General features: G+C 44.9%; 1 protein-coding gene across 1 annotated transcript in view; it reads left to right on the forward strand.

Moving 5' to 3' along the window:
• The first annotated feature begins 13,369 nt into the window (after positions 1-13,369).
• Positions 13,370-20,942, forward strand: part of LAPTM4B (lysosomal protein transmembrane 4 beta) — a 62,506-nt gene continuing 54,933 nt past the window's right edge. The window contains exon 1 of the mRNA XM_014965235.1: positions 13,370-13,545. Within this exon, the coding sequence (XP_014820721.1) occupies positions 13,450-13,545 (96 nt within the window). The 5' untranslated portion in view covers positions 13,370-13,449. The remainder of the gene's footprint in view (positions 13,546-20,942) is intronic.

Here is a 20,942-nt window from a genome sequence, read left to right on the forward strand (position 1 = left end):
CGCGGGTGGGGGGGGGGGGGAAATACCTATAAATTCAATGAAAGAAAGGCAGTAATGTTCGCCTGACCAAGTCTTGCCAAGAGAGAGTTTAGGATGAAGCAGCTTCCTCAGGCGCCTATTTCAAGCAATGCTCTACAAGTAACCCTGCGGTGCCAGCACCATCTTTCATTTGACTCAAACCATTATTTTTTTTGCCACTTTTGTGTCTTGGTTACACTGGCCTTTAGCTTGGCTGGAAAGCTGGAGTCTTTCAAGTTCTTTGAAACTTTTTCAGGCAAATCTCTCTCTCAGTGCTTGCCAGCACGGTCTGAGTAGCCACTTCAAGACGAACCAGATCTGAGGTTGCCCGGAGACTCGTGTGCTCTTGCAGACCAGGTGGCCAACACCCTACAGCGGTCGTGGGATCCTTACTCCAGCTGGCTCTCCACCACGTCTGCTGTAAGGCAAGTCTGTGGCCTCCATAAAGTAGAGTTAATATCGGTGTTACTTCACGGATGAGACTTTCAGACTTTCTCAGTTGATTTTAACGTGGGGTCCCCCCCATAGATACATTCCTTTTTTTTTTTCCTCCCCCATCACAATAACTCTTGGCTGATTAGTTTTAAAAATTTTAAAACTCTTAATCATAGTAGAAACTTAAAATATTTTCTTCCTTTTTGGTGGAATTCTTTTCTGCAGGTTCCAGGGACAGAGGTCCAAAGAGCTGTCTGCTCTGAACTAATGTGGTGATTGAATTTTAAAAAAAAAGAAAATTAAAAAAAGGAAAATTTGTCTTTTTAATAAGCAAAAGTAATGTCACTCAGATTTGACCTAGGGATTGAACACTTTTGAACAGTAGTAGTAGTAGTAAAATGTATTAAAGTGCTTTTCTGGAGTGGGCTCAGGATGCTCAGCACTTGGTAGAACTGAGCTGGAAAATCAATAGTGTGCTATTTTGTATTCATATGCTCCAGAGATGTAGTTTCAAAGTCATCCAAGTCATGCAGCTGCTGTTAACCATGGAACTTCTTTATGGTGTTTTTGAAGTGTGTCTTTTACTGCCAGTCCTTAGTAGGCATGCAGAGCAGCAGATTTAGTGATGGGATTTGTAACCATTAAAATAATTTTACTACCTTGAGTATGAAAAATACTTTGTGACAGAGATGTGTAATTGAAAGATTCCAGGGTCTGGCGTGTTGGTGACTGAGAGGGGCAGGTTTTACATCCCAAGGACTGCCTTGTGTTTTGGATTTCTGTCGGCACCTGTTGGGTCCTGGTCTGACTGGTCTGGAAGGGGAGCCATCATCTGAATGGGAAACTTGAGGTTAGAAGTCGTGTGGGTCGCGTCAGAAAATAGCTTTTTGCCTGCTCACTTCCAGGCAGAACGTCTGTCGTACAGCACAAGGTCAGCATGAAGCAGGATTGCAAGTGCTTCACTTTGCATTAATAATTCCATCACTAAAAATCTTGACTTTGTGCTAGTGTGCCGCTGGGATTCATCGCTCTCTGCTGCCAGAGAACATCATGCTGGAGCGCATTTTCTTATGTAAAGACTTAATGTAATGCTAACGTCTCCCGAGAGCACCACATGCTGCCTTTCAAAAAATGTTTTACTTCTGCTTTGTGTTGCCACTGTGTGGAGGGCACGATACGGTTTAAGGCTTTAAAGTCTTCAGACTTGATTGTTCCAAGTTTTTCTTGAGCAGTCCACATCAAAGCAGGTATTTTGACAGGTTAACTGGGGGAAGAGTTCCTAACCCCAAATTGTGCTCCTGATGTGTGGCAAACCAGTTGCTCAGCCCTGCCCCAGAGGAAGTGAGTTATCAACAGGGTGTTCTGCCAGGGCTTTAAGGACACCTCCATCAGCATACTCAAAACTCTCAACAGAGGGTGCTGACTGGCTTGTAAATATTAAGGTGTCCTATGTGGCAGTTAAGTGATTTAAAAGGTTCATATTCACTAAACATCAAAGGCGAAGGGAGAAAAATGTGCAGATTTGCACTTGCAGGTTTTTTTTATAGAATCATAGAATTGCTGAGGTTGGAAGGGACCTTTCAGATCAACAAGTCCAACTGTTAACATCAGAGTCAGAAAAGGAAGTTGGATGCTGAGAAGCTGAGCAAGCAGTGTCAGGTACTTCAGCACAGAAGCGTGCAGCAAGGAGGCTGCAGGACGTGTAGCAACAGCTTTGTGCTGTTACAGACCTACCCCCTCACCCCAACGAGTTTGACTTAATTTCAGAGCACTTCCAGATTCCGAGTTCATCAGCTCACAAATTGGGAGCGCACTGATAATAGGCTCGATGTGTAGGGCAGTGACGTGCACTCGTAACAAACCTCAGGCTGAATTTAGCGCTGGAAATCCCAAGTCAGCGCGTGTTGTCTGAGCTCTAACAGGAAGGCAGCATAAAACATGACTGGATGAGATGCTGAGGTAGCACAAAATAGGAGGTGCTCCTCTCCAGACATGTGTAGTTCTGATCTGCAGAGATGGGCTTTCCGCACCCCACGCCGAAGCCACTTGTCTTGCAAAGGTTTGTACTCGGATGTTTGACCCTGAGTTGCAACAGAGATGATGAGTTAGACTTGTGTGTCATTGCAATTAAACCTTTTCTGTGCTTTTACCAGTCTATTACTGAATACCAGCGTGAGTTGGAAGATCTCTGCAGTGTTGCCTCAATCAGGATTTCCCAAGTTGCTTCAGACTATAATCAAACATATGTGCATCAAAAGATGTGCATGCCTATAAAAAGTTTTATAGTCACAGTACAGTAATATACTTTTATGCTTATAAACTATATAGAGACAGCAAAAAGCAGTGTGTGTGAGAAGTGCTTTTCGAAGTGATATTTACACTGCACTTGGGGATCAGTTACCAAATAATGCTATTTCAGTACAATTAATATTGGTATTTATGATGCTATTTGCTATAAATTGGAGGATTAAAGATTAGGCTTATTATTTAAACTATCAATTTTCTGGCATGAGGGATCCTAAGGGGACATTCTGGACATTTGGAGGAGCCTCTGATGAAGAGAAGCCAAGAATATCTTTGGTTTCTATAATTAGAAGAACATTAACAGCCTTGATCTGTCACTCTTTAGAAAAGACAATATTAAATATACAGTACTAGAGAGCTTCAGTCCCACACACACATACACCTGGTACTGGTGGCTCCATCTCATTTTAATCTAATTTTCCTAGCTGCATTTCCCAATACATACAAAAGACTTATAAACTGGGACAAATTTCATCCAATTAAACTTTCTGTGCTACCAGCACTCCAAATAAGTGTTTTCCTTGCTCAAGGGGTAACAAGTATCTCTGCACTTCATGAAGGACATGCCATGGACCTGTGATATAGACAGTGTATGTGGAAGGTGTTACATTGCACGTGCAGGACTTGCAGTTGGGCTCTGCGTGGGCTTCAGGAAAAGGCAAATATTGGCCAACTGTGTGTGAATCCCTATCACATGCTCAGCAAGTCAATCACCAAGGGGATTCAGGACAGAATGCTGAAGGGGACAAACCCAGCTGGCATTTTCATGGTATAAAGCCCCCAGCTACTGTGGCATGTTCTTCAGGCTTGGCTGGCAAGTGATTGATTTCCACTGGTGACTCCATGTTAAGCAGTAGATGGGGAAGTTGGTAGTGACGCTGAGAGAAAGTCAAGGGCTTTTCTTAGCACAGAGAAAAAGATCACAGGTGGGACTGGAAGCTGCTGTAAAGCTCCATGGCAAACCTCTGCCTGTGGTGATCACCGGTGAGAAGAACAGGATGGCGTGTCCTGGAGTTCATTCAGGAGTCCAGCAAACTTGGAAGTGAGCAGGTGTTATGTCCCAGTCCAGCTTCAGGCTCAGAAAAAGAGCTCCATAGGTAACCAAAGTGATGGTGGCGATGCTGTTCAGTTGCTTTGAAGTTGTTGATAACTCAAAGTTCAGGTTTTTGTTGCTTACAATGCTAAAGCACAACATGGAACAGGCTCACGGATAAAGTATTTGAGTTACCGCTTGAAACCTGACGAGCATCCAAAAAGACAAAGCTGGGAAGTGTTTGCTGTGTAACTTACAGGCAGTAATAAATTACACTTATGGAAGATGTGTTGTTTTAATTCCTCTTGACTGTACTTAAAAATCAGTGTTGGTTCTCAATAGGATGGAAGGAAATGATTTATCACTCAACTGAGATTGTTAATTAAAGTCAAAATGATCATGGCTTCTACTAGCAGTAATTAAAAAGAATCCAAACAAATATGCAAACAGAACATGCTTGATGAGCAAAACTGGGAGGAATATCTACATTCTTCTACATTAAAAACAAAAAAATATATTATTTTTTTTAAAAAGGGAGAGGAAAACCCATAATTGTATAATGAAAAAGGGAATAAAATCTGGCAACGTTCCCAGTGTTGAGCCATACTCAAATGATTCCATAAATTAAACATTAACTAATCTAACTAATGGAACTAAAAGGAAGTAAATACTATTTGATGTATATTAGCTTTTCTTAGAAGGTCTGCCTCTCCTATCAATCAAAGTCCTTTGACCTCTTTGACCGCAAATTCAACTCAGCATTAAAAGCTGTCACTGAGATTTCCTCTGCTCGAGCAATCTGGCAGGCAGTAAGACACTGCTGGCAACACAACCACCTCTTTATCCACCAGCTCCATCTCCTCCTCGTGTGCTGTATTTCATGTTCTATAATTGGCTACAGTCTATGGATAAAATGTACCCATCTGTACCGGTCGGTTTAATACTGCCTTCAGCATAAGCATTCAGGCCAAAAGACAAAAAAAAAAACCTCCAAGCATCAGCTTCTACTAGGTCACTGTAGTAAAAGGTCAAGTGTAAATCCTGGGATGTTTGAATCTGAGTAGTGAAGAGGAATGGGGGGTATGTTACACGTACTGCATCCGTTGATTAAATAAATACTCTCATGTCTGATGCCTGCAGTTTTAAAGGCTTTTACAAAACTAACTAGACCTCCACATACTAGTAAGAGAAGCAATAAACATACTCAAAGGACTGGAAGCAATGTCTGATGGGTAGAGGTTTAATTTATCAAAAAGGCTTGGAGAAGACTTCATTGTAGAGTAGAAGTTACTAGGATATGAGGTGCTGAAGGGCTCATCAACCTGATGGAGGAAGAGATGATGAGTTTGAGTTGGGTACCAGACACCTGTGCTTACTGATTTTGCTGATAGTGGTTAGAAGCAAACTACTGAGATTAATGGTGGTGTCTCTGCTTCCCAGTGTCTTCAGGCACCCTGAGCCAGCAGAGGGGAAAAGCCAAAGCTCTTCCACCCCCCGAGGCACCGGTTCACCACCTCTATTTAGCTGGGAGAACTAAAGCTGTTACAGAAATTCATGGACTTATGCCAGGTAAAAAGAGAGAGAATTGTTTCGTTTTATTTATTGCGAAGGTACTGGTTAGTGGTATAGAAATGCTGCAGGGTAGAAAGTTTCAAAGAATAAGCATGCTTTTAACACATCATACTCTGTTTTAGGTGTACTTTTCAGACTCTGTTTGACTTTGACATGCTTTACTTTCATGTATTCATCTTGTGAGCATCTTTACTGACACCAGTTAATAAGTGTATAACAAATATGTTATCTTCAGTCAAACTTGCATTAGCGCTTTTAAAATTTCCACTGAACTTGCAAATTATTAATAATCAAAAATTATTTTAGTGAGAATAATTTTGGGGTTAGTAATTCTCAAAATTAGCAAACATGTTGCGTCTTTATTTTTCTTTCAATTGATATCGAGATCAGTGCAACCTGCTTCTGAAACAAAAATAGGTTTTGTGTACCACCACGGCAAGGGTCACTTATGCTGGATGAATTTCTTTGGTCTATACTTTCTATGTTTGGGCATTTAAGAAGGAGGAAACCTGTCTGTATCTCCCTGTGATGAGCACCAGAGCTAGGCTGAGCTGAGACACTCCAAATTTTCAGACCCCCTTGTCTTCTGGTTTGGCAGTCTAGGCAGCAGCTAAACTTGTGGTAGTTCCTGTCTAACCCCAATGGAGAAACCCTCTGTTAGGAGCCACAGCCAGGGCTTCTGGTGGTTAGTGACTGGAAGACCTGCTGTCTACAGACACTCTTGTGTGGTGGCTGGCTGGCTAATTTGTACCCCTCAGTTTTGTTTTAAATAATTGTTTCAGGGGAAGTCCTTGTGTATTCCTTTCCCTGTGTGCTTTTATTAGAAACTGCCCAGTGAGCTGGGGGGGGTGACCCACACGGGGCTGAGGAACATGCATGAGAAGGAAGGAATGGCCAAAGGAGTCACTTATGTACCAACCCCAAATCTCTGATACTGCTGTGAAACCCCAGGAGATCAGTGTGTGTGCTGTGCTGCCAGGGGGTGCACGGGGCTCCCTGCGTGCTCCTGGTGGGGCTCTGGAGAGGACAAGGCCCCTCAGTAACACGGGGGAGTTGGGTTGATGGCCAGCTAATGGGTGGTGGCTCAAAAGAGCAGAGCTCAAGAGAGTCTAGGCCCTATACCACCTCCAAATACTGCCCTGGAGGGTTTTGGAGGGTTTTGGACTCTGCAAATGGAGGGAAATGTGGAGCAATGACCCAACTCTGCCAAATCCCACAAATGAGATGCCCCAGTGTGGGGGCTGGGAAGGAGTTGCAGTTGTTTTGACTGCCGGAGGTCACCTTACGGGTAGGGGACCCTGAAATCATAGTGAACACTAAAGCATGGCTCAAAAGCCCTGACAGCTAGATATAGTTACAAACATCCCTGGGCTATCACTTGATGAGTAGTGGAGCATCCTGCTGGTCAAGGTGGGATCTACACATATCAGACCGGGGAAGCACGCAGATGCAGCAACACCATTAGCAGCATGGCCAAGAATAATACAGAAAATCCCTTAGTGTGGCTGACCTTGAAAAAAGTGTCAAGAAAGGCTGAAAACTGTCCATGCTCTCACCCTATAGATCTGGGACTTGGGGATCTTCCAGGAAGGTAAAGGGAGAGGCCACGGCAGAGTGGGGTGGAATGTCCTTCAGAGGTCTGGCATCATCAGCCGAAGACTTGCACAGGGAAAAGGTCAGAACTCGGCTAATACTGTTGGAGAAATTGGAGCAAGATCAAATCTCTCTGATGCATAATACTACTCCCAAAGAAGGAAATGCTCATACTACATCAAGCCAACACTGCTTACTCCTCTCTTCTGGTCTGGATGAAGCCCTACTGCTATAGGATCCATAAGCCTATTGGTACCTTCAGGAGTGGTTCTATTTGTTGCTCAAACCATATGAATCATTTGCTTCTTTTCTAAAATACAGTAAATTACTTAGACATTATATTCTTGGTTTGTGTGTTGCAGGGGCAGGAGGTGAGGTTTGCAACAGACACTTGTTCAGTCTTTTAGGGTGTTAACCCCTGTAGCCTGGTCAGCAAGGAGGGGGGATGGACTCCTATGTTCAGTCTGTAGTAGTGCTGACCCCATCATCTAGTTCTAGGGGTGAAAAGTATTGGGCATAAATTGGAGGGTTTTGGTAGCTGGGGGCTGCAGGGGTGCACTGCATGGGAGGACACCATGCCCTGTGCTGGTCACAGCCAGTGCCAGATGGCTCTAATTCCAGCATCAGGATCTTCCACACGGCAAAACTTCAGGGAGGGGAGCCCAGGGCAATCCTGTGCAAATGTGCTTAAGAGAAGAGTAGGGGGAAGGGAGAGGAGAAAGGGAAGAGACACGTGGAAGGAGATATTTTTGAGGACATAACGGGGCACGTACTTTTGGAAGGTGGCACTCTGTGCTGGAGCAGCTACGGCTCTGAGGAGACTGCAGCCCATGGATAGCACACTGTATCTGACACGGAAGGAAGACTTCCAGTACATGTTAACAAAATGCAAATCTGATGCCAGGCAAATAATTCGATAATTGCCTACCCTATTTTTGAGGGTTCTAGTGAATGTAGCCCAGATGGTTTCTTCTATTTCAATTTGTTAAAACGCATGAATGGGAAGGCCAGAAGAAAAAAGAAAGAGCTGGATCTCAGTGTACTCCAGATCTCACCAGCCTTCCTATATCTTCACAGCAAAACTGAGAGGCTTTCAAGTCAGAAAAGGGGAAAAGGAAGGAGGCAGTAAGGTGAGCTTTTTCTTGGAGAACATTTGATCTCTTGGTCTTTCTGATTTACAAGGGGTATGTTTTTTAAAATCAGCAACTTTAAAAGAGAATCATGAAGCTCCGAGGGAGCTGGAGTTGCAAATGCACTTTACCATCATGAGACAAAATGTGTAAGTATATCTGTCATCTAAGAGATTAGAATCACTATCTTCTACAGCATAAATCATGACAAAATATCCCAGAAGTGAGCTAAAAAGGTGCAGGCATTTCTCCCAACATTTTTTTAAAAGGTCAAAAGAAAACTTAAAAAGAAAGGGGAAAAAAAGAACAAAAAGAAAATATTTTGTTGTCTCTTGTTTGGTACTGAAACATGAGAATTTGACTAGTTCTGTGGAAGCAGTTGCACACCAAGCTGTGTCATTGCAATGGCTCTCTTATAGGCTTCTCAGGTGTACCCTGAGTTTTACCATGCTGGAGAGAAATACTGTTCTCACTCTGAACTTTATTACACAAACCAGAAGAATTAATGACATCTTGAACCCATTTTGAATTGTGGCAGCAGTCCTATTTTATTGCGTGTTGGCCAGCCTTTGTGGCAGGGAGATAGTGTCAGACATTTATTGGAGGGTTGTTTGTTTTTGGTTTTTTTTTTTCAGAAAGCACAGGTGTTTTTTAATCTTTGTTGCATTAAATATTTCTGTAGCCCTGAATGCTTGAATCTTTTGCAGCCATCCTGAAACACGGGCTCTGAAGCAAGCTGGACAACAGTGTCAGCTCTTAAAATGACTCTTTAATAGAATCACAGTCAATTTCCCAATGTTGTCACCACCCGGTGCCCAAGGACAATACCCAGACCTTGGTTTCTGGACAATGTTTAACCCTTTTCTTATCTTGTCTTAACATGGCCAAATACAAAACAATTAACAACTTCTTTGCTGGCTCTGGAGCACGTGGTTAATCCCACAAGCAGAAGATGTGGTTCCCTTGAGCTGCCCTTTTGTGTATGTGCTGTAGGCAACGCTGGGCAACCGTGTAATTGAGTTATTCAAGGCCAATTGATCTATGCTCCACCATCTCTGTGGACCCTGAGTACAGGCAGAAGGCGGGAATGATGGGCAGCTTCCAAGCCAGCTGTCCTCTTCAAGCAATCTTGTTCAGATAGGTATTTAAAAGGTTGGGAAGAGGAGTAGCAGTAACCCATTTTAGTGCATGCTAGAAAGCACAAGAAAATGCCAAATGGACCAGAGCATCCTCTGGCAGGAGGGAGAAGTTGTCCCCTGGAGTGAGAAGATCATGGGGGAGTACAGAGCAGAAGCAGGACATGGAATATACTGGAATTTTTTAAACAGCTTGCAGCACAGAGAAGAATTGGCAACGAACTGGAGTTGGGCTGGGTGGCCGTATGAAAAGGGTTCAGCAATTTCCAGCTCCCACTGTGGTGAGGAGAGGCAGGCAGGAGCCAGGAGCCTGCACTTCTCTTCTGGATGTGTCCTACCTTCTACACACTGACCTGTGTCAGGCTTTGACCCCGTGCTGTCTTTAAATTCAGAATCAAATGTTTATTTGGAAAATAGTCCTACCGTATCACGGATCCCACTGGAAAGATTATGGGGTTTTTTTCAGCACAACCAAAGCAAGTGCTTCTGAGTAGGCTGTTTGTTCACTCGAGTTTATATCACTTTCTGAGCAAGACAGTGGTACTGGTCCTCCTCAAGTCTGATGTATAAAGGTGATAATCCATAGTGTCTCTTTCACCTCTAGGAGCCTTGACAAAACCCAGGTGTCTTCCAGTTCAGAAGCTGTCACTGGTGCATCTTAGACAGTCTTCCACTCTCCTGGTTGCTTTTGGGTGTGAGATGAAATACGATATACCCATGTCTTTAAGAAGTGTTTGGTTTATAAGGCAAAGTGAATGGCACAGAGGCTTGAACTACAGAGGCTGTGGCTATGGGTCTGTAGCTGTGGGAATACTCAGCCTCTGAAACCACTTCATTTCTGTTGACTTTTTCACTGGGTGCACACTTGACAGCGTGCTTCTAAGGCCTTTAAAGCTACGTGTAACAGTCTCAGGCTTGCAGCAGCCCAAGTGTCTTCTCAGAATCCAATTTGCCAGCCAGAAAAATGGATTGCTGTGCTCTGGAGCCCAGTGAACCTCACGCGTGTCATTTGTGTTGTGACCACCCCCGGTTTTACTGCCTCTTCCTTGCTGCTTTTTGTTTTAATTCTAGTTTGGGCTAGCTCTTTGCCTCCGCAGCTGGCAGCAAGGGGGTGAGCGGGGGTCAGTGGTTGGGTCTCCCCAGAGCTGGTGGGGCTCCATGCAAGAGCAGGGCAGCGCTTGTGCTTGTGCGTGGTCAGCTGCTGAGGAGAGCTGGAGACTATAAATGCTGCAAGGCAGGGACTAGGTCTTCCATCTGCAAAGTACGTGGTATGCCACAGAAATAAAAATAGAAAGGAGCAGATTGGACTTCATCGTTTCTATAAACTCTGCCTGTGATTTATACTTCCCTGGACTTCTAGAGTTGGTTATAAATCAGGAGTGTGATACAAAGCCTGATGCTTCCTGATCTTTCCCATCAGGCTTTTTGAATGGAAATTAATAATTATACAGGAAACTACTCTGAAGTAATTAGTGTTCACCTTCTCGTTCTTCCTTCCTTTTTCTTCTGAGGATATCCAGATTAAAGCCATTGATGGGAAACCGTCAAAGCAAAAGAAGACATGCAGTTAATTTCTCCTTACAGAGACGAGAGCTGTGCTGGGGGATGTTACACGTGGCTGCTGCCACCAGTAGCTCCTGGGGGCCTGGGGTTCCTCCTGCCCAGCTGCTGGAGCCCAGCGTGTTGTGCCCATCCCAGGCTGATGGATGGGGCTGCTGCTTTCCCATCTGCAGGCACTGGACACCAACGGGGATGGCTACATAGATGGGGAGAGACAAAGGGCTGCCTTCAGCTGTGCCTCCTACATGTAGGACTCTCAGAAGACCCAAGTACAGACCAGCATGGTCCAGCTTGATGTTTGCAAGCAAATAACACACTCTCACACGCTGTTTGGGGCAGATACAGACTCTCACCCCCCAGCAGCCAGTACTTTACACACAATTGACCCCTTTTATACCCTTTTCTATCTGATCCCTGCTTTGCTCCTTCCCTGTCCCCTTCCCCTAAATATTCCTTCCTAAATTTGCAGAGTCCCACAGGCCCCCTTTGAATATCCCAGATCCTCATGTTCCTCTTGTTTGCCCCTTCTTATCAATCACAAAGTCCAGGTGACCCTCTCCAAAGCTGCTCAATCAGTAACCGGATTGGTCTTTGGCATTCTCTCCATTGTCCCTTGCCCCAAGGTTCGTGTCCCCCTTATCACCTTTCCTTTGAAAAGATCAGGTCCTTGGTCAGATAACCATAATGAACCTTCCCCTTACAAGCCATACACACAGGGTTTAGTCCTTCTATCTTGATCTGTCAAAGTTACCAGTAAGATAGCCCGGACCACATTGTTTCGGATTTTCCTTTGGTCTCCAGAATATTTGTTTGGTCAATATGGGTGTTTCATTTTACTAACATTTTAGTGTCATTTTTTAATATGAATCTTGAAAATACAATATTTGGCTTATGCATATAATCTAGTCAAAATTATTAAATTCAGTGCCAAGTGGCTTTCTCTTTATGCACCAAAAAAAACCCCAAAACCCTGAAAGTTTTATAAGGACAAACTAAGAAGAGAGGTTATGTAAAGCTCCTACTTAAAGTATTTTTAATTTAATTTACTGTAGTGGCTTTACAAGTAGGGATAAGGCATAGTTAGAAATGTTTCTCCTTGCCAAGTTAGCTTTTATCTTGGAGTTCCTGCTCTTTGCAGATGTATATATGAAATAAAGAAGAGCCCCAAAGCAACCATATAGGGAAACATTTGAGTACTTTTCAATGTTATATTTTGATGATAAATTGTGGGATTTGGTAGGAAGCCAAGATAGATGGCAGTAAATAAATTATTCTTAGGGTCAGGTTATACATACAGACCTCCTGGTAGAATTTTCTCTGTTATTTCCTGTAGAGAATGATACAAATCTCAAATAATAAACTAGGAAAAAGGCAGCTGCTTGGTAGGAAGTTTAGCTTCTACCTGCATCAGTGCTTGAATACACAGCTTTGGGTCCTTTCTCCAATGCTGCTTCCCCCACCACCAGCAGGGCATTAACTCCAGATAGTGACAATGAGGTTAACATCAACTTGTGCATCAGTTTTGGGAGGCAATTCCAGCCTCCTTAATAGCAGTGACTTTGTGAGGGGATTAGGAGGGCACTGTGAATGAAAATAAATCACGGAATCACAAAATTGTTGGAGTTGGAAGGGACCTCTAGAGATCATCTAGTCCAACTCCCCTGCCAAAGTAGGGTTGCCCAGAGCACATCACTCAGGATGGCATCCAGGTGGGGCTGCACCTGCAATTAGTGGGATGAGAGCAAACTGGTGATGGTGCCTTTTTTAGCAAAGCTTGTAGCTCGTCTAGCAATTCTTGACTGGCAAACTCCACTATAAAGAAGGATAATATTGGTAGAGAACATGGAATTCTTGCCCCAAATTCTGAAGCTGTCAGCATTAGGGCAACAAAGATGATTAAGGGATTGGAGCATCTCCATGATGAGGAAAGGCTGAGAGAGCTGGGGCTCTTTAGCCTGGAGAAGAGAAGGCTGAGGGGAGACCTTATCAATGCTTATAGGTATCTAAAGGGTGGGTTGAAGGAGGATGGAGCTGGACTCTTTTCAGTGGTTCCCAGCGTCAGGATGAGGGGCAACAGGCACAAGCGGGAACATGGGAAGTTCTGTTCAAATCTGAGGAAGAACTTCTTTGGGGTGTCAGGATGAGGGGCAACAGGCACAAGCGGGAACATGGGAAGTTCTGTTCAAATCTGAGGAAGAACTTCTTTGGGGTGAGGGTGGCAGAGCCCTGGAAGAGGCTGCCCAGGGAGGGTGTGGAGTCCCCTTCTCTGGGGATTTCCAAGCCCCATCTGGATGCTCCTGAGTGATGTGCTCTGGGCAACCCTGCTTTGGCAGGGGAGTTGGACTGGATGATCTCTAGAAGGTCCCTTCCAACTCCGACCATTCCGTGATGTCGTGCTTTGGCGTGATGCCTCAGCGCCCGGGGGCTGGACGGCAGCGGGGCCGGTTGCCGGTAGCGCCGGTGCGGGAACGGCGGGGTTAGGAGGTGCCGCCGCCCCCCGTGGGACCGGCAGGGACTTTACCCCCTCCCGCCGCCGGCGGGGCTGTGTCCCTCCGCGCTCGGTCCCGCCCGCCGGGAGGGGCGGCCCCGGCGCCGGTCTCGGTCCCGCCTCCGCGGAGCGGCGCGGTGAGAGGCGCGGAACGGCGCGGAGCCCCAAGGAGCCGCGGAGATGTTGAGCTCGCCCTGGGCGCGTTTCTACTCCAACAGCTGCTGCCTCTGCTGCCATGTCCGCACCGGCACCATCATCCTCGGCGTCTGGTACCTGGTAAGTGCCCCCCTACCCTCTCCCCGGCCTCCCCCCGGGGGGTGTCTCCCCCGGTCCCGGTCACCAGGGCTGCTTCTCCTCGGAGCAGGATGCCCATCGCAGCAGCTGAGGCTGCCCTTCACAGCCTGGGAGGTTTTTTGGAGATAACCCTCCAAGGACCCACGTTATTATTAGCAGCGTAACGCTCAGCCAGCGCCAGCTCAACCCCCGGGCTGTCCCCCCGGCCCGGCAGAGCCTGCGATTTAGACTCCATCTAAATTGGGAAACCAAGTGTGCGTGTGTTGAAGGGTGAGGGGAGCAGGAGATGTGGAGCACAGGCAGGCTCACCAGGTTCTCCAGGGAAATGCTGTCTTGGGGATGAAGATGCGATGAGTGAAGGTCCCTGGTGTGAGGGGATCTCCCTGCTCCCCCAAACCTGGCAGCAGGGTTTCCCCGGCCGGGGCTCGCTGCAGCGCTGAAGCCCCACTGGTGTGTTAGCTCTGGCAAGGCTGCCCAGACCCTGACCAATCTGTGCAGAAAATCTTGTTTGATCATCTCTGGTCACTGTTTTGTGAAGATGTGGGGTGTTCTTGTCACTGCTGTGTCAGATAATTGTTTGTCAGGAGTATCTTGGTCTGTCTCACAGCCAGCTGAAACCTTTCAGGCAGCTGCTGTCAGGTACTAGAGAGACTTCTTTCCTCCATCAGGGTTACAGGACAGAGTGAGGAATTGGAGGCACAGCTTTAATGCGTTACCATCAGTCCCAAAGGTTGTTTGACACCTGGTTATTCAGCCAGGGGAAAGCCTTGGTGAGGAGGAGGGGCATTAAATCCTCAGTTCTCCCGTCTCTGACAATCTTTTCTCAATCCCCCGGGTAGCGATGCGGGGAAAGCGGCTTTCCCAGAGCCAGCCCTGCCACAGTCGCGGGGTTTGCAAACGTGTCACAGGAACATAAAGAGCTGGTTTGTTGCTTTGGGTTATGTAGATGCGCTTCTCAGCCTGCTCAGTCTTCCCTTGGTGTGAGAAATCAGTCTCCCTCTGAAGCCGGGGCCACACAGAGCTGTTTGCCAAGCAGCATTTTTCAAATGATTGCAGACGGAAGCAGATTAGACCCAGGCTTATTTGCTAACTACTGAAATTCCCTTCAGAAGCAAGTGAAAAATGCAGGGCTGGCCTCCATTGTAGGACAGCTCATTAAATAAATTCAATCAGCATAATAAAAAGGCGAGGTTGACATTTATGTCCTAGAAATCATATAAAATGCTCTATGTCCTATAAAATACATATTTCACCACTAAGAAAATGGTGCATTAGTTGAACTGTATCTTGCTCCTGGTTTAATAAAATATAGTTAAATGCAATAGGCACAGCTTGCGGTATCTGAAATACTGACAGTATTGAAAAAAGATGCCCTTCTTTGCCTGGCTGCAATGAAGTTTCAGTAAGTTTTAATATGACCTGAAAGCTTTTGAACATTTCTTCCAGGAGGCTTGTTATTTCTTTCTGCCTTCAGCTGAATGAAGCCTCTTCATGCTGGCTCCATAAAGACAGGGACACAGATATTTCGGCTGTTCAGTGGACCTAAAGATATTTGAGGAAGAGGGAATTAAGTGCATCAGCTGGCCTTAGATACAAAGAAAAGCCTGATGGCTTTTAGACTTTTTTTACCTATTGAGTTACTAACATTTAAATACCAGTGCCCCAGTTTCACATAGTATTTTTCTACAAAATCTGTTTTAAAATTTTCCGACTAACAGATATTTCCTGATTTACACCTCTTCCTACTTTGCTTCTTTTGCTTTCATAGATTTTCCAGGGCAGATTTCTGAATGACTTCAAACTGCCAATAACTCACAATGTGTCAGGGAACGCATTTCTTTCTCTGCTTTCTCCTCTGTTGCAAATATTTAGATTTTTAAGGTTAACTAGTAAGAACAGAAATTTAGATGCATGTTGATAATGAACAGTAAACCTATTTGCTAGTTTACAAAGTTAGGAAACAATAAATAGGGTCGGGGTGGATCCATGAGTAAACAGCTCCACTGGTTGTAAAGTCTGGTTTACAAAAAGTCATACACAAAAATATTGTTTTGTCTCAGAATAATGATTATGATTTGATACCATGTGCTCCTGAGGGTTATAAAAATAAGTACTGCTCTGGTGGCAAATTTTTTTCTCTGCATCCATTTTGGGTGGTTGCATTACTCCAAACCACAGGTGAGCTAAGAGCATTACCTCAACAAAAGGTTCAAACAAAACCACTTGAAGTTTTCACCACACCAACATGTACTCCGTATACGCTTTGCCATTATGCTTTAAAGGAAATTACTTGAGGAAAAACCATCCCCCTAGAGAATTAGTTGTTTCTTGCTTTTTCATATCTCGCTACCTGTGAAGTGTGAGTTTTATTAGTCCAATGACTATGAATGCATTGATTCAGTAGCAGAGGCTTCTGAAGGAGGAAAAAATAGTAGCTTCAAAGTTTTGGCAGGCTTTTAAAAAATAACATTTTCACATTTTGAACCAGTTTTGAGTTAGTATAATTTCAGGAGGCAGAACTTCATGTCTGAGTAAATGTGGAAAAAATAGCGCATTTCTCTGGGATGATGTTTTAGCTCTTTTTAATGTTTTAATTGGATGTTTGGGATCCTACAAATAGCGGAGAGAGTGGGGAACCCAGTGCAGGCAGAGTCATCAGGGCTGCAGGATGAGAGCACTTTCCCCCACAGGTGAGGGGAAGGCAGCTGTATGCATTTCCAGCACACACCCGGCAGCCACGGACACCACATCTCATAAACTATCAATAGCTGGAAAATAAATATTTAACTTTGCTCTATTTTCGAACATAATGGATCTCAGAATGCTAATGTTTCTACAGCTTCCGTGTTTTCAGTATTTTCTTCCTGGTGGAGCCACAGTTACTGCATCTAGAATAATATAATATAATATAACACAGCATTGCATGATATTGCAATATAGTATACATAATACAATATACATACAATCGCAGAGCAGTGAGGTACTTCAACGTAAAAAATAACTTGTAAAGGGTGGAGCAGCCAGAAGAAATTTCCTGAAAAGAATACCTGATCAGGTTGCAGAATAGCCTGCACTTCAGGAACTAGTGTGCTGCCTTGGGAAGAAAAGCTTGAGAGGAGGTGCTGCAATGTTGAATACAAACATTATGCTGAAGATTAAAATGGCAGCAGTATGGCTGGCTGGGGACTAATATTTATGTCAAAACCTGATGACCAGGTTTGGTTCAGCTGGTTAATAATCTTTGGTTTTTATCCCACTGGCATGGACTTTATACTTCTCTGTATTATAGCATGAAATCAGAGGTCACAAGTAATAACGCAGAAACGTTTTGGGGCACAAAAGTCTTACAAGCATCGTATTTTGAAATAAAAAAAAAAAATAAAGGAAAATGAGCAAGTCATTTCCAGCAGCTTAGTTTTGTTCCAGAGAGTTGTATCAGTGTGCCGTTGAAGGCAGTGACAGTGCTAGAATGAGCCAACTTCATTTCTGATCTCCCCCGGGTGCTGGAATCCAGGGGAAAGCCAGCGTTTCTGTCAGTTCCAAGTGACCCAGTCAGTACTGGTGAGTCAGAATAACATCCCCATTGGTAAATGCATTTATAAACACAGCATGTCTTCTTCCTGAGTAAATGGACTCCGTTCTTTATCTAAAGCACAAGGAAGGAACAACGTCAGATGTGGCTGACAGTGTCACGGAAGGATTTCCCGCTCTCCCGGCACACGGTGGTGGGGTTTATGCACATCCTGAGGCTCCACCAGCACCAGCTGGGACAAGGGGAATTATTTCCCATTGACTCTTTTCAGTGGTTCCCAGTGACAGGATGAAGGACAACGGGCACAAGCTGGAACATGGGAAGTTCCATTCAAATATGAGGAAGAACTTCTTTGGGGTGAGGGTGGCAGAGCCCTGGGACAGGCTGCCCAGGGAGGTCGTGGAGTCCCCTTCTCTGGAGATCTTCAAGCCCCACCTGGATGCTGTCCTGAGTGATGTGCTCTGGGCAACCCTGCTTTGGCAGGGGAGTTGGACTGGATGGTCTCTAGAGATCCCTTCCAACTCTGACAACTCTGTGATTCTGTGATTCCGTGACTTGGGAGTGGGGAAGATGAAACCATAAGGCATCGGTTCAGAGATAAAACCAAACCAAAACCACATTGAAAGAAGGAGCTTTCACTTTTGAGCAACGTGTGCCCAGTGCTGCCTGCTTCCTGCCTCACTGCAGCAGTGCCCTGGGCATGGGCTGCTCCTCCCTATGGTCCCCAGATCCCCACGCTTCCCCGGTACCCCCGGTCCCCGGGATCCACTGCCAGAGCTGCCCAGGACTCAGGGCTGCTTCCCTCTGCACCCCCCCCCGGGGCCAGGGCTGGCAGAGAGGGGCTAAAAATAAGAACTAATGGAAGAGCAAGAAGCTTTTATACCCACCAGACAGCGGGTTGTGCGGCTCCCTCTGAAGGACGTGCGGCAAGGACGTAAATAGGGCGAACCCATTTCTTTTAGCCAGGGTGGCTTGAGGGTTTGAGCTGCTATTTGTGGAAAGCTCAGCACAAATTGCTGGTCCTGATGTTTCAGTTCCAGATTTTTCTGAACTTACAGTTGAAAACGTGCATAATTTCTGTCTGCATCCCAGTTATTTTTTAATAAAAGGATTGAATCCTATTAGATTCAAGGGAGCCTACAGGAGAGCTGGGGAGGGACTCTGTGTCAGGAAGTGTAGTGACAGGACAAGGGGTAACGGTTTTAAATTGGAAGAAGGGAGATTTAGATTAGATACCAGCAAGTCTTTGCTGTGAGGGTGGTGAGGCACTGGAACAGGTTGCCCAGAGAAGCTGTGGATGTCCCATCCCTGGAGGTGTTCAAGGCCAGGCTGGATGGGGCTTTGAGTAACCTGGTCTGGTGGGAGGTGTCCCTGCCCATGGCAGGGGGGTTGGAACTGGATGATCTTTAAGGTCCCCTCCAACTCTAACCATTCTGTGATTCTATGAATCCTATCTTTTTCATATACTTAAAGCAAAACTCATTCAAACCAAAGCAAATAACTAAAGTTTCAGCTTTTATTTAACAGAGCTGTAGTATCCAGGAATACCTAGAGCCATGGCTATGAAGAGTGTAATTCACACCGGAGCCCTGGAGCCATGGCAAAAAGACAGGAGAAGCTGGTCTTTGCTGGCTGCATAGTGACCCACATCATTGCCTCCATGTGCTGACCTGGCCCTGCCCAGGGCTTGGCCAATTCACCCTCTTCTTCTTGTGCTAGGTTTTCCCAAAAGCAAACTCTATTTGGATGAAAAAAATGTACTGGTAGTGGCCTTTGTATACCGTAAAACAAATCACTGCTTGCTATGACCTCATTGATTCACAGGTTGAACACCGTGCTGACATCAGGAGAGCGCACTTGACCTGGTGTACAAAAAGAGAATCAAAGTGTATATTTTGCAGCTGGGCCACACTTATTTCCTTGTCTTCTTCAAGGCCTGTGCATGTATGGCAATGTGCTTAAATAGCAGTTAGAAGATTACTGAAATCTTGGCTTACTTGGAAGGGAGTAGAGATAAGCGTGCCCATTTGTGTAAACAAAATGCACCTACACTGGGGTCCTTCCAAGCTGCTCTGTCCCCACTCCTGCAACCTTTACACAATCTGAGACTGCTCACAGCAGCAAGGAGTTGTAACTGGAAATCCCTTGAACAGGGATCTTTCTAAGAAAAGATAAAGTTTTTGGTTATTTTCAAAGATTGGAGGATTGGGAGCTGTTGAAAACTGAAAAAAAAGAGCTGAAATTGTGAAAAGGGGGAAAGCCTGATCTCAGATGGAATTGGAAACCTTGTTATCCCAGTGCCAGATTGTGGGAATTTGCATGAGGCCTTGCATTTCATTTAGAAAATTAGCTCTCTTTGTTTTCATATGGAATGAAATTGGCGAAGGGTTAAGGATCTCCAACTTTATCTACATATGAATGGTCATAATAGATCAGCCAGCTCATTGAAGGCTCTATTCCTTCATAACAGCCAGGGATGTCGCTTCCTGTCTTGTGCCAGTGTGATACAGCTTGGGTGTTGGGTCAGGTTATCCTGCAGGCAATGCTGCCTTTACCACCACCACTGACAGTCCAATACTGGTGGCACTGGGGAAAGAAGCCTTGCAGAATGAGGCTTGCTGTGGGTTCAACAGGTGGTTGCCCCTCCGTGGCCCAGACCTGGGTAATACCTTGAGGGGGAAGAGCTGGATGGTGCCAATGACACGGCTAAATCCCAACCCTTGGTAGGAGATGGAGTGTCAGCAGCCAGGGAGATTTCTCCACTGGCAGGTGGTCAGGATATGATCTGAAATTACTTGAGAATCCTGATTCTTGTAGTGGAAATGGCTGCAGTGACTAAATATTTATGTCCCATGTCTATAAATTTATCATTAGCTTTTTTGTACCTCCTTTAATAAATAAATAAATAAAAAGCATCATATTGAAAAAAATCCAGTAGCATTCCCAAATAACTCATTGGAGACTTGCTGCTTTGTGGACACGCTTGTTTTTGAGGAGAGTGGAGAGGGTAATTGGAATTCACTATGAATAAAGAAAAATATGAAGCCTACTTTCAAAGACTTCCCTGTATGATTGCTGTACGTCAGAGGAGGTTCAGGGTACTTGCTCTTGGAGCGTATTGCATCCACTCCATTATCTTCTTCAAGACCAGCAGAAAATAAATGACAGGTCCTGCACACAGTATCTGCTCAGGGCCTGCATGGCACTCTCTTAAGAAGCTGGAAATATATATATGTATTTCAGACATGATACAGCAAAGAATAAAGACCACCACTGATCATTAGCATGAACAAAATGTATCTTGTCTGAAGGACCTTCTCAATAAATACATTCTTATTGTAACTCATCTAGGGCGACAGCACTAAATAACATCACAATTCATTCCTTCAGGAATGGCTTCTGGAGAAGTCCTTAAACAACTCCTTCCTACCTACACAAAACCCAAGTTGGTTTCTGCAGTGCAGGACCTTATCCTGCCTCCTCCCCTCCTCATTCCAGTTCATATTTCAATGCCTATTCAGTTAAATTACAAAATGAAGTACCATATGGAAGGAATTTAAATCATACAATCAATAAGACAGCTTGCAAAGACCCTAATTGCTCACCTGTGGGTGACAGAATCAATCCATGAACAGGCCAGAAAGATTATCTGAAAAAAGGATGGATAGGGGTTATTTGTGCTTTCTGTTCTGAGAGAAAATAGCAAGGCTTGGGTGTTTGCTGTGTTGCAGAGAGGAACAGAAACAGCATTTTGTCGGTCCTCCCCAGACTCTGTCACACACCAGTGTGCTTATTAATGTTTTTGTTTTAGAAGCTTTTTAAGGCAGTGGAAGGCTAAATTTTATTG

This window comes from Calidris pugnax, unplaced genomic scaffold (assembly GCF_001431845.1).
Source record: "Calidris pugnax isolate Ruff unplaced genomic scaffold, ASM143184v1 scaffold41, whole genome shotgun sequence".
Classification (NCBI taxonomy): domain Eukaryota; kingdom Metazoa; phylum Chordata; class Aves; order Charadriiformes; family Scolopacidae; genus Calidris; species Calidris pugnax.